At 63.2% G+C, this 12,699-nt stretch overlaps 1 protein-coding gene across 2 annotated transcripts in view; it reads left to right on the top strand.

The window, feature by feature from the left end:
• Positions 1 to 12,699, top strand: part of FBLN2 (fibulin 2) — a 65,925-nt gene that overhangs the window by 44,593 nt on the left and 8,633 nt on the right. Inside the window, exons 5-11 of one of the 2 annotated variants that reach the window (XM_008260298.4) lie at positions 2,367 to 2,547; positions 3,118 to 3,327; positions 3,818 to 3,919; positions 4,366 to 4,467; positions 6,576 to 6,716; positions 10,128 to 10,262; positions 11,879 to 12,016. In XM_008260298.4, the coding sequence (XP_008258520.2) occupies positions 2,367 to 2,547; positions 3,118 to 3,327; positions 3,818 to 3,919; positions 4,366 to 4,467; positions 6,576 to 6,716; positions 10,128 to 10,262; positions 11,879 to 12,016 (1,009 nt within the window). The remainder of the gene's footprint in view (positions 1 to 2,366; positions 2,548 to 3,117; positions 3,328 to 3,817; positions 3,920 to 4,365; positions 4,468 to 6,575; positions 6,717 to 10,127; positions 10,263 to 11,878; positions 12,017 to 12,699) is intronic. The other variant, XM_017343695.3, reaches the window with a different exon arrangement.

Below are 12,699 nucleotides of genomic sequence, written 5' to 3'. Positions count from 1 at the left end.
GAAAGTGCAGGAGGCAGGCGGGCGGCCCAGCGGCTCTCGCTGCAGGAGAGACAGGCTGCTCGGAGCTCTCGGGCTGGGGCCTCAAGGGGACGGTCCCGGGGCTCTGGGAGGGTTTGTAGGAGGAGCTCATCGTGTCTCAGAGCCCACGCTGGCCCTGGGTGGCAGGGCCTGCCCATCTGTTTGGCTCCAAGTAATGGAGAGCTCCTGACAGCACTGGTTTCTGTCGCACATGCTGGGACAGGGCTGAGCAGAGGAGCAAGTGGCTCTGGTCATCGGGCACAGGAACGCAGGCGCCTGCCATCCGTGGCTCTGCCAGCGTCACCCTTCGGCCTTGTGGTCTGGGGTGGCTGCTCAGACTCCAGACAGAGGCAGGAGGAGGGGGCAAGTGGCCTGCTTCTTTCAGTTCATTTATATTATTACCATTTTTAAAAAAAGATTTTATTAATTTAAGAGGCCGGGTTACAGAGAGAGAGAGGGAGAGATAGAAAGAGAGGTCTTCCATCCACTGGTTCACTCCCCAAATGGCCATAACGGCCGGAGCCGGGATGATCTGAAGCCAGGAGCCAGGAGCTTCCTCCAGGTCTCCCTCGCGGGTGCAGGGGCCCAAGCACTTGGGTCATCTTCTGCTGCTTTCCCAGGAGCATTAGCAGAGAGCTGGGTTGGAAGAGGAGCCTCTGGGACACGAACCGGCGCCCATATGGGATGCCGGTGGTGCAGGCAGAGGCTTAGCCTACTATGCCACAGCACTGGCCCCTATTATTACTATTTTAAATTTTATTTATTTATTTATTATTTATTTGAAAGGCAGAGTGACAGAGAGAGGAATAAAGAGAGCGACAGAGAGAGCGAGAGATCGTCCAGCCCCGAATAGCTTAGGCGGGGCCAGCTGAAGCCAGGAGTCAGAGCTCCATCCAAGTCTCCCACGTGGGTGGCAGGGGCCCAAGCACTGAGGCTGTCTTGTGCAGCCTTTCCCAAGTGCGTTAACAGGGAGCTGGATTGTAAGTGGCACAGCCAGGACTTGAACCGGCGCTCCCAAGTGGGATGCTGGCGTAAAGAGCAGAGGCTTAACCTGCTGTGCCGCCGCGTCAGCCCCCAGGTTGTTTTGGATTGTGGTGAGCTGCGGGTAGAGTGGACCACGTCGGCCACCTCAGTGCCTGCAGTGCCGCGGCATTGAGCGTGCTCACTGTGTCGCAGCCACGACACGCCCTGCCCTCTCAGCCTTTGTCACCCTCCCCCACTGCCCCCCCCCCAGCCCCTCTCCCTGACTGTGACGCCACCCCTCTGGGGGCCTCATCGAGGTGGAGCCAGGCAGCGTGTCTTTGTGCCTGGTTTACTTGACTTCACGTAACGCCCTAGGTTCCTCCACGTAGTAGCTGGCATCGGGATTTCCCTGTTCGAGGCTGATCTCGTTTTTCCGCACACGTTCACCCACGCGTCGAAGGAAGCTCCAGTGGCTCCTGCCGCTGGGTGTTGTGAGTGAGGCTGCCAGGGCGCTGCGTGGAAGAGGACTCTTTACTGCGGGCAGGCACCCCGCGGGCTGGAACTCAGTCCCCGGGCCACACCCAGCTGCAAGGGAGGCTGGGAAATGTAGTCTGTACTCTGAGGCGGTCGGGTGCTACGCTGAAGATGAACAAGAAGGGAAGACAGATGCTGGGGAGGGGGAGCCGGCCGACTGAGGGTGAGGGCGAATCGAGCAGTGGGGCGGTCCTGGGAGGCATCACGGATGGGGCCCCATGCTGACCGGGAGAGGAGGGCACGGGTTACAAAGACTTGGTATCCGAATCTTGGTGGTGGTGAGAGAGGTCTCTCGGGGAGGGCAGCACTCCAGAGTGTTTGGTCGTCCTTGGCTTGTCGCCTCCATCTTCAAGGTCATTGCATGTCCCAACGTGGCTGCCCGATCTCCAGCCATCTTGTATTTGTCCTGTAAAAGAGGAGAGGGGAGAGCAAAAAGGATGCACTTTCAAGTGGAGTCAGCCTCAGTTAAAAGCATGCTCGAGCTCCACCTAGTGGAGATGTCTCTCCCTACAAGAGCCCCTGGGAGGCACTATCTTCGAGCTGGCCTGCGTAGACCTGGGGTCTGTTGGTCAAGATGGGGGGACTGAGAGTGGATCTCAGTTCTTCCCACAAAAGGATGTTTTTGTTTATTTATTTACACAAGCTCGCACCAGCCCTGTCCTGTGGCAGACCTGGGCAGTGGAGGCAGGGGCACCTCCGTCCTGCAAGACGGCTGGGGGTGCCAAAGATGGTGCTCATCCGTTCCCCGGCACCCGGCTCTGGGCTGTGTCCTGGGGCCCTGTGTGGACAGTCTGGGCTGCTGGGCTGCGAGGGCCCGGGCCAGGCAGTGAGGGCCGTGCCTCCCCCTGCAGCAATGCTGCGACTGCTGTGGCCTGGGACTGCGCGTGCGGGCCGAGGGCGAGGCTTGCGAGTCCAACCCCAACCTGGGCTACCCCTGCAACCACGTCATGCTGTCCTGCTGCGAGGGCGAGGACCCGCTCATGGTGCCTGAGGTCCGCCGGCCCCCGGAGCCCGCAGTGGCACCACGGAGAGGTGGGTGCCGCCCTGCCCTGGCTGGGGCGCCGGGGCATTTGGGCGAGGAGGGGGAGAGAACTGTGGGGCCTTCGGTGGGCACGCACGGTCCCTCATGAGCTGGGATGGGAGGCGCACCTCGCTGTTCTGCACAGGGTCCTTGGTCCTGCACCTGCTGCCCTTTTGTTTCTCCGATGGCCTTCTTTCTGTTCTGTGTGCTGCCCACTGCCCTGGCTATCGCCAGCTTCCACCAGTGCCTTCCACTGTCCTCTCCCCGCCTTCCCAGCTCTCTGCTCATCTGCACACCTGTCCATCTGCCTCCCCATGCAGTCAGCAGCCCATGCTTACCCATCCACCCACCTACACACCTGCCCATCCTCTCACCCAGCCCCCACCCAATCCCCCATTCTCATCCCTCACCCCTCCCTCCACCCGTTGTCCATCTGTCCATCTGTTCATCCATCCACTGCCTCATTCGTCCCGCCCGCTGGCACACGCAGGTCCTCCTGAGGACCTGGACACGGTTCCCGGGGCCCGTGTTCTCAGCCGCACGTGCAGGCCAGGCTGCCTGAGTGCTGCTTCCCGCTGCAGTGTCGGAGGCGGAGGTGGCAAGCCGGGAGGCCCTTTCGCTGGGCACAGAGGCGGAGCTGCCCAACAGCCTGCCAGGCGATGACCAGGACGAGTGCCTGCTGCTCCCTGGGGAGCTGTGCCAGCACCTGTGCATCAACACCGTGGGCTCCTACCGCTGTGCCTGCTTTCCCGGCTTCTCGCTGCAGGATGACGGCCGCACCTGTCGCCCAGGTGAGAGACTGGGCAGGGGGCTGGAGTTCCTGGGTTGGGGCCCTGGGGTACCTTGTTCCCACCACCGCACACGTAGGTTCAGCAGGAGCAATGGGGGAAGACAGAGACTTCCCTGCAGGGCTGGGCCCAGAGCCGCGACCCGGGTTCAAGCTCAGGGGCCAGCTCAGGTGGGCTCTCAGCAAACCCCGCTGTGTCCCCAGCACTGGCCTGGTGCACAGCTGGGTGCAGATGGCTCTCTGCCCACCAGCCGCCCAGGGCTGGACTGGGTTCCCGTCCTGGTGCCTGTTCCCTCCCCCCGAGCTGGCCCGAGGTGCTCCTGCACCCAGAGCAACCCCAGTTTCCTCTCCTGTGAGACAGGGACGCGAGATAAAGATAAGAGGTGGTTGGTCGGGGTCTGTGTGGTGCCCGGGCAGAGGGGCTGGTGCCTGCTGGTCCTTGAGGCCTGGGAAAGACCTGAGCCTCCTGCTTCCTCCTGCTCTGCCTGGGACAGACGGTGATGCCCTGCGGCCGGAGTCTGCGCTGAAGACAGAGTCTGCCCAAGAGGCCCCTAACACCATCCCGCTGCCCCTGCCGCAGCCCAACACCTGCAAAGGTGAGCACAGGGGCCATGGGGGGCCACGGCCACGTGCTGGGGGGGGTGCATGGCCACAGGGGCCGCACGGCCATGTGCTGGAGGTGGGTGCATGGCCACAGGGGCCCACGGCCATGTGCTGGGGGTGGGTGCATGGCCACAGGGGCCACGGCCATGTGCTGGGAGTGGGTGTATGACCACAGGGGGCCATGGCCATGTGCTGGGGGTGGGTGTATGACCACAGGGGGCGCACAGCCACGTGCTGGGGGTGGGCGGTGGCCCTCGTCGAAGGCTTTCCCTGTGTTTTGTTCCCCTTCCTTTCTCTGGTCTCTCTGCCTTATGAATCCACTGCCGTCCCCTCCCCCCTCCTCTCCCCTTCTGCCAGCCCAGGCCTGTGTTTCTGCCAGGGGTGGGGAGGGCCAGGGCCCCCGCCGGCCGGCCGCTGATGTCTGTTCTGTTTGCTGCAGACAATGGGCCCTGCAGGCAGGTGTGCCGCGTCGTCGGCGGCTCAGCCATGTGCTCCTGCTTCCCCGGCTATGCCATCATGGCGGACGGCGTCTCCTGTGAGGGTGAGTAGCCGAGCCATCCCTGCCGGTGAACACCCAATGGGTGTGATGGGGTGGGGCCTCGCTGTGCTCCTGAGGACACAGATTTGGCTGCTGGGACAAAGAGTCCCCCTAGAGCAGCCACGCCAGCCCCCGTCTGCTGTCGCCGAGCAGAGCCTAGTGCACTCCAGGCGGCAGAGACCTGTGTCCTCTGGCACCTGTGGCCTCCAAGCTCACATGCATGGTTTACATCCTGGCTGCCCTGCCCCCAGGGTTTCTGGATCTGGCTGGATTGAGCCAGCCCCCTGCTCCCTCCCCCGAGGGATGCTGAGAACAGCCACAGTGCTCCAAGGCCAGGTGCCTCGCTCCGTCCTCCCGCGGCTCTGCCATCTCCGGGAGCAGTGCTCTCTCCAGGAATCCTGATGAGCCGGCCCGGGGCGGGGCCTGAGGATTTGTGTCTGTAACAAGGGTCTGGGGAAGCGGATGCCGCAGGTCTAGAGGCCCCATGTCCACCTGCCCTGGGCTTGTGAGTGGGCCTTGTGTGCGTGGCTGACGTCGGTCTGTGGTCCCCAAGTCTGGGTGATGCCCATTGTTTTAAGGGTGGCCCGAAGAAGCAGCTTCCCCACACCTCCCCCACATTCCTCCAGCGGGCAGTGGGGCGGGGCGGGGGCGGGAGTCCCTGGCCAGGCTCCACTGCTGCAGCCGAGGAGGGGGAAGTGGACGCGGATGACGGGGCTCTGCCATCCCAGTGGGGCTGGAAGTGCCCCGGGGCCCATTGCTGTCCCCCAGCAGTGCCACTGGGCTCCGTGGTGGGCTCCGTTTGGCTCCGTGTGCCTCTGTGGGCCAGGACCTCCCAGTTGGATGGTGAGGGCACGGGACCCAGCGCCTGCACCTTCAGTTTCCACAGTCCCTGTGTCCGGCCTGAGAGGTCTTTTTTTTTTTTTTTTTAAAGATTTATTTATTTATTTGAAAGTCAGAGTTACAGAGAGAAGGAGAGGCAGAGAGAGAAAGAGAGAGAGAGAGAAAGGGAGGGAGGGACAGGTCTTCCATCCACTGATTCACTCTCCAAATGGCTGCAACGGCCAGAGCTGTGCCGATCCAAAGCCAGGAGCCAAGAGCTTCTTCCGGGTCTCCCACGTGGGTGCAGGGGCCCAAGGACTTGGGCCATCTTCTACTGCTTTCCCGGGACATAGCAAAGAGCTGGATCGGAAGTGGAGCAACTGGGACTTGAACCAGCACCCCTATGGGATGCGGGCACTGCAGGCGGCTTTACCCGCTACCCCACAGTGCCGGCCCCAGCCTGAGAGATCGTGAGGGCCCAGCAGGACAGATGTGGAGCCACAGCCCAGGGAATGTGTTGGTTCAGGTTCAGGAGATGCAGCCAGTGGGCGTCCGGGCATAGCAGAGTCAAGTCAGTCCCGGAAGATACCTACTGCCTTTCCTGTGGTGCAAGTCCCACACCCAGCCCGAGCCGAGACATTCTGATGGGGACAGCAGTGGTCCTGGGGGCCCAGCCAGGGCAGCAGACTTGCTCTGCAGCCCCCGCCCCAACCCCATCCCCTGCAGGGTCTCTGGCAGTAAAAGCCACAGGGTCCAGGCCAGAAGCTGCAGCGTGCACTCTGTGGGTGCGCACAGCCTGCGCCAGGGCGCGGTCCCACTCGGCTCCCCTCCATGGAACACATGCCCCAAGTAACCAGCCGGGGCCCACGCTGCAGCTCCCGAACCACTTCCAGGTCTGGGGGTGCTCTTGGAAGTTGCTGAACTCTGCCCAGAAGGGGTCCATGGAGCTGCCCCTGGCCTCCCCAGCCCTCGAGTCTGCAGCCCTTCTGCTGGGTGCTCCTTGTGGACGTGGGGTGGGTCCAGATCCTGGGTGGGAGGCAGTGTGGGGCACCGGCCTGCTGTGTTCCAGTGGGCAGGCTGCTCACCCTCTCTGCGTCTCATCTCCCTCTGCTCTCCCTGGACCAGACTGAGCCGTGGACCCAAGGCCCAGCCGGACCACAAGCAGCTGGGGAGGCCCTGGCGGCTCCCTGCCTATCTTGGGGTCTCGGTTTTCCTGGCTGCCACTGGAGGCACTGGGTCGGGCCAGGCCCCTCTAACGGCCCCTTCTGTTTTCCTCCCGCGGCGGCCGCCAGACCAAGACGAGTGCTTGCTGGGTGCTCACGATTGTAGCCGGCGACAGTTCTGTGTGAACACCCTGGGATCCTTCTACTGTGTCAACCACACAGTGCTCTGTGCCGAGGGCTTTATCCTCAACGCGCACAGGAAGTGCGTGGGTAAGCGAGGGCCCCGCCCGCCGCCCACCGCCATGGCCTCTGCTCCACGCCAGCCCGCGCCACCGCGGCCACGTGCAAAGGGTCTGCCCTTTGCATGGCAGCTTCCACACGGCCGGCTCCCTGTGCTGCCTCCGTGTCACGCCCTGTCGTCCTGGTGTCCTGTCCCGCTTGTCCGCCCGCTCCAGTGGGGGCTGCTTCCCCCAGGGACGGGCGTGCGAGTCACATGTGTGTCCTGCAGGGCAGTGTGCTGGGGTCTGGGGTCTGCAGGCAGGGAGGCCTGGGTTCCCACCAGGATGACGGTAGCCCTGTGGCCTTGGCAAACAAGTCGCCTTGCGCCGGCCAGGGTGTCTGCACCTGTCAGTCTCCTGTGACGGTTATGGGGCTCGTGCAGAGGGTGGCACAGACCTGGGGCCTGGTGAGCTATATTACAGCATCCACCTGCATAGGTTCTCCTTGGATGGGTCCGGAGTTGAAGGGACAGTTGCTGGGGGCCAGTGGACCCGGCACTGCTCCCTGGGGGCCTGGCATTCCTCTGCCACGTGCCCCCAAATGCAGAGCTATCCTTTTGAGTCCCCCCGCCCCGATTCCTCCCCTCTAATCACGGGGCTGGGGGACTGAGCGAGCCCTCCTGCCCTGCACGTGGCTGGGGTCAGGGCTGGTTAACGGCTCTTCCCTCCAGGGACTGGGGCAGCCGGGAGGGCGTCTGGGCCATCTCCTGTTTGCAGAGAGGAGACATCGGCCCTTGCCCTTGTTTCAAGGTCATGAGTAGAGATAGACCTGAGGTCTCAGGCACTGGGGCAGACGGTGGTGGCTGCAGGAACAGAGCCGGGCCCGGGAGAGGTCTTCCCCGCTGGGGGCACTTGGGCGCACTTGGTGGAGAACGTGTAGCTGGCACCAGTTTCTGAGTCAGGGAGGGCACGCGGTGGGTGCAGCACCAGGAATAGCACAGCGGGTGCCCAGGGCGTGTTTGTCATCTCTGTGGTCTAGTACTATGTCCAGCCTGGCCACGTGCCCTCCTTCACGCTCTCCTGGCTGCGTGGGCGGGCCTGTGGCATTGGGGCGCGCAACCCCCACTCACCTGTTGCACCAGGCGCAGCACGTGGTGCCTCCCACACCTGCTTGCCCACGTCTGGGCAGCACACGCTGTCTGGGTTGGGTCCCCATAGTGTCTTGGAGAGAAGCCCGTGTGCGGAAGGAAGCGGGAGGCTGGTTCTGGGAAGGAAAAAGCCAGGGTCTGTTGCATTCAGCGAGATGTAGGAGCCCACACCCACAGTCTGCCTGCCCCTGCCCCTGGCCTGCACCACCCCCTGGCGCCTCCCCTTGGTCCTGCTCTGTGTCTTCCATGTTCCCTTCCCGCTCCTGCTCCTCCTCCTGCCCCTCTGCCTTCCCCTGCCATCCCGAGGGCATCTGGCCATGCTGCTGGCCTCTCCTCTGGTTCCTTGGTTTGCTTCACACGTGTTTATGCACCCATGCAGGTGACAGGGTGAAGCGTGTGATGTCACAGCCGCATGGTGGCTGTGCCACGTGCTAGTCCCCAGGACTCGGCTGGGTCAGGCAGCCCTTGGGAGCCCCCTTTGCTCGTCTGTGGGTGAGGAGGTAGCAGGCAGCTCAGGGGGCCGCTGTGTGGGTGGGGTGAGTGGGTGCCTGGGGAGGACTCACTTAGGTCATTCCCATTCCACGAGTATGTTTTACTGATGCAGCCTGCAGAGGGAGTGAGCTCCCCGTGACTGGGGGTATGTAAACCTGAGTGGGGCAGCATGGGGCCTGACCTCTGCCAGGGACTCCCCAGTGCTTTACCATTTGCAGGAAAAGTTCCCCAGGTGGACTGGGCTGTGGGGGGATGGGAGGGGAGCCGCCGCTCCCCAGGGCCGACCCTGCAGCAGGGATTGTACGGTGGCTCAAGGGCACGGCTTGGGGCCCAGCGCTCTGCCTTCTGTTCTTGCTGTTGCCACGTGCAGGCCACGGGACTGTGGTCCCGAAACCTCACTTCTGGGAGACCTGCTTTCTCATCCGGGCCCTAGGGAGCCTCAGTGAGGGTGGCTCTGAGTATTCCCACAATTCCTGCAGGCTGTGGGAGGCGTCGGGCATGGGGGTGGTGGTGGCTCTGGGAACGCGTCTCCCTCTGCCCACCCAGCCGATAAGCCAGACACCTAATCTTGCCCTGCCAAGTCTGCCTTGGCAGCCGCTGGCCTGGAACTCTCCATTTCCTGCCCCCTCCCATCTCCATTGGACTCCACCTGCTGGGCCTGTGCTCTGTTAGGTCCTCCTGGGTAGGACCACAGGCCTCAGCCGTGCCCCTGACTGCTCCACAGGGTTCCCTAGCTGTCCCAGGAGCCGTCTCCACCGCTGAGAAGCAACTGGGGTTCAGGACGAGAGCGGGCCGTGCCCTGGGACCGTGTATTCCTCACCCAGGGTCTCCGCTGCCCATCCTGTCTACTGCTGGACTGGCCAGGCTTTGAGGGCTGGGGCCGACACACCTGGCTGGCTGCGGGGGACAGGTGCTAGCATGTGTCCAGGGACTGGATGGATGAGCAGATGGGGCTGCTCCCCTGCCAGGTGCAGCGAGCCGGAGGCAGGAAGCGGGACCTTCCTGTGGCACCCTTGGTCCCGCCCGGCCCTGCGGGTGGCCTCTGTGGTTCACTTCGGTCTCCCTGGTGCTTTCGGTCTCCTTTGCTGGCCTGGCCCCTCCCCAGATGCTTATCCTTGGAGCGTCCCAAGAGTCGGTCCCTGGCCTCTTCTCTCTGACCTCAGCCACGTGGTTCCCCGCTGGACTCTGCCCGTGAGCTTGGACATGCGTCTTGGCTGCTTCTAGGCTCAGACTCTGCCTGATATGTCCTGTGCTCAGCCGAGGACCGCGTCACCTCTCAGCTCCTGCTTTCTCCCTTCATCTCATCCACTGGTGGCTCCCTTGGGTTCTGCCTTCCCTATCTTTCCAGAATCCCACTGCCTCTGTCTGCTTCCACGAAAGGCCCGCCTGGACCCTTCTGACAGCCTCCGTCTCACCCCAGCTGGGGCGCCGGAGCCCTCTGGCCCACCTTCTTCCATCTCCCCGCCTGTAGCCGCACCCGCCTCCTGGCTGTCCCTCTGGTGGCTCTTTCTGTGTCAGAGCCACTCTTAGCCTTCCTCCTCGCAACACAGCCCCGCCCCGCCCCCATCACGGTGTCTGTCTCGTGTCTCCGCTCCTGAGTGTGGCTCTGCAGGGCCAGCCGCTCCTGTTCTGGGCACCGGTGCACAGCGTGCTCAGCCTTTGTTGAACAGGGGATGCATGGGTAAGGGGACCTGACTTGCTTGCAGTCCCTGGATGGTGAGTTCTTGGAGGGCAGGGCCCGGCTCTCCCTCCTTCCTGCTGGCCGCCCTCCACCACCATCCTGGAGCACCCGGCAGCCTCTGACAGCCTTGTTCTCCCTGCAGACATCAACGAGTGCGTGACAGAGCTGCACACGTGCAGCCGGGGCGAGCACTGCGTGAACACGGTGGGCTCCTTCCGCTGCTACAAGGCGCTCACCTGTGAGCCAGGCTACGTGCTGGAGGACGGCGAGTGTGTGGGTGAGAGGGGCAGCCGGAAGCCCTACCCCTACCCCCACCCCTGCCCCTGGCCTGGCCCCGCCCCTGGCCTTCCCCTCACCTGCCTTCTTGCCAGCTCCAGCCCCTATGTGTGCTGCCTCTGGGGAGACCCCACTCATGATGTTTGTGGTAGAGGGAGCGGGCTGAGGCTGGGGTGGGGCTGGGGGTGGCAGAAACAGGGTACGATGCTGGCGTTGCTGCTGCTTGCCGCTGTGAGGTGCCCGATACTCCCCCCACGCCCCCCCCCCCCCGGCTGTATTTTGTGCTGGAGACCTGTGGAAGGATCAGTTCTGTCCCATGTACTGGGAAGTTCTGGCTTTCTAAGACAGGGAGAATTTTTGTCTAGTCTTCTTTTTAACAACCACAAATAATTCCCTTATGCAGCCCTTATATTCTGGGTGCCGGGGTGCAGGTGAGGTTCAAGGTTCCAGGTGAGGTTCAGAGATACAGGTGGAGACACAGGGGTGCAGGTGAGGTTCAGGAGTCCAGGGGAGGTACAGGAGTACAGGGGCCCAGGTGGAGATGCTGACTGGGTGACGGTGGCGGGGACAGGGTGCACACGAGCTCCCGGGGAGATGGCAGAGGCTGTGGGCAGGTGCTGCCTCAGGCAGAATCCAAGGAGGCCCTAGTGGCGCTGATGCTGTAGCCGGGGCTGGAGTGTTCCCGGGAAGGAGCAGCCAGTGCTGCCGCCCTAGGGTGTGTTCAGCAAACAGCCTCAGGGTCTGGAGCCTTTGTGCCATCGCCACACCTCCTACAGAGTGTGGACCCCCGACCTGTGCCCCTGGTGCCACCTCCCACAAGGTGTGGATCCCCGACCCGTGCCCCTGGTGCCACCTCCCACAAGGTGTGGGTTCCCGACCTGTGCCTCTGGTGCCACCTCCCACAAAGTGTGGACCCCCGACCCGTGCCCCTGGTGCCACCTCCCACAAGGTGTGGACCCCCGACCTGTGCCCCTGGTGCCACCTCCCACAAGGTGTGGGTTCCCGACCTGTGCCTCTGGTGCCACCTCCCACAAAGTGTGGACCCCCGACCCGTGCCCCTGGTGCCACCTCCCACAAGGTGTGGACCCCCGACCCGTGCCCCTGGTGCCTCCTCCCACAAAGTGTGGACCCCCGACCCGTGCCCCTGCTGCTACCTCCCACTAAGTGCAGCCACCGGGCTTAGGATGCAGCGTTTGTCCCCACTCCTGTCACCCCCAGCAGGTGTGGGGCAGTGGCTAAGGGCACAGGCTGAGAACCATCTCCCAGGGTCCTGGTCCCACCCAAGACTCCCTCGCTGTGGAACCTCATCCCTCTTTGGGAGATGGGGCTGATCTCAGTGCCCGGTTCCTAGCGCTGTTAGCACTTCACAGTTTCCTGGAAGCCGGCGTGTGCTTCGACATCCATGCGTGTTTTCTTATTTCACAACATGCAGTTTCCAGGAACTTCTTGAAGACCTCGTGTGCTACATGGTGGTGGGGGGGGGATGGGGAGGGACAGGCCTCTCTGGCTTCTGGGGGATGCAAACGGGCCTCATGGCGCCCTGAGGCTGAGGGTGTGTGGGCAGGTGGCCGGGTGTGAGGGCTCAGCTGGCCCTGACGCCTGGCCTCTGTGTGGTAGACGTGGACGAGTGTGCAAGGGGCACACACACCTGCCAGGCGGGCTTCTCGTGCCAGAACACCAAGGGCTCCTTCTACTGCCAGGCCCGGCAGCGCTGCATGCAGGGCTTCCTACAGGACCCCGAGGGCAACTGTGTGGGTGAGCAGGGGCTGGGGGGGGGGGCGGGGTGCCCCACCCACGGGCTCCCCGAGACGTCCTGGCAGCTTCCCGGGCCCCACCGAGCTGCCCTTTCCTTCTCCCAGCCTCAGTGTCCCTGCCTGCGAGTGGGCGGGGTCGTGTGCCCGGCCCCAGAAGGCCCTTGCAAGATGGTAGCCTCTGTCTTCGCCCTGAGCTGTGTCCCGTGGCCTCAGTTTGCACATGCGTGTGTGGTGGGGCTGGGTGGGGCTGGATGGATGTGCACTAAAACACATGCAATCCAGCCAACAGCAAGAGCTGTGTGTTGGTGACAGCTGGAGCTGGGACCCACAAGGGCCCTTCAGAAAGATCATGGGAAATGCAATTCAATGATAAGTTTATTTTGGAGCGGAAAATGTTGAAAACCACATATGCGTATCCAGAGACAACTGGGGCACGCATTTCCCAAAACAGTTTGCCAAGGCGTGGAAAATTCATGCCAGTTTCCTTTTTGAGAGGCTGCTACTGAGGCCTTCTAGAATGATCCATGCTGTGCCTCCGGGCAGAGGCCTGCACATTGACTGAGGTGGGCCTGGTGGTTGTCTCCGAGGGTCCCCTCCAGGGGCACAGCTGAAAAGCAGGAAGAAACCCCCTCTTCAGAGGCTCCAATCCCAACCCACCTCAAGGCAGGGCCCTGGCAGCCCCGG

Source organism: Oryctolagus cuniculus, chromosome 10 (genome assembly GCF_964237555.1).
Source record: "Oryctolagus cuniculus chromosome 10, mOryCun1.1, whole genome shotgun sequence".
Lineage (NCBI taxonomy): Eukaryota > Metazoa > Chordata > Mammalia > Lagomorpha > Leporidae > Oryctolagus > Oryctolagus cuniculus.
Note: the sequence above shows the minus strand (reverse complement) of the source record. Positions and strands in the feature narration are given on the sequence as shown.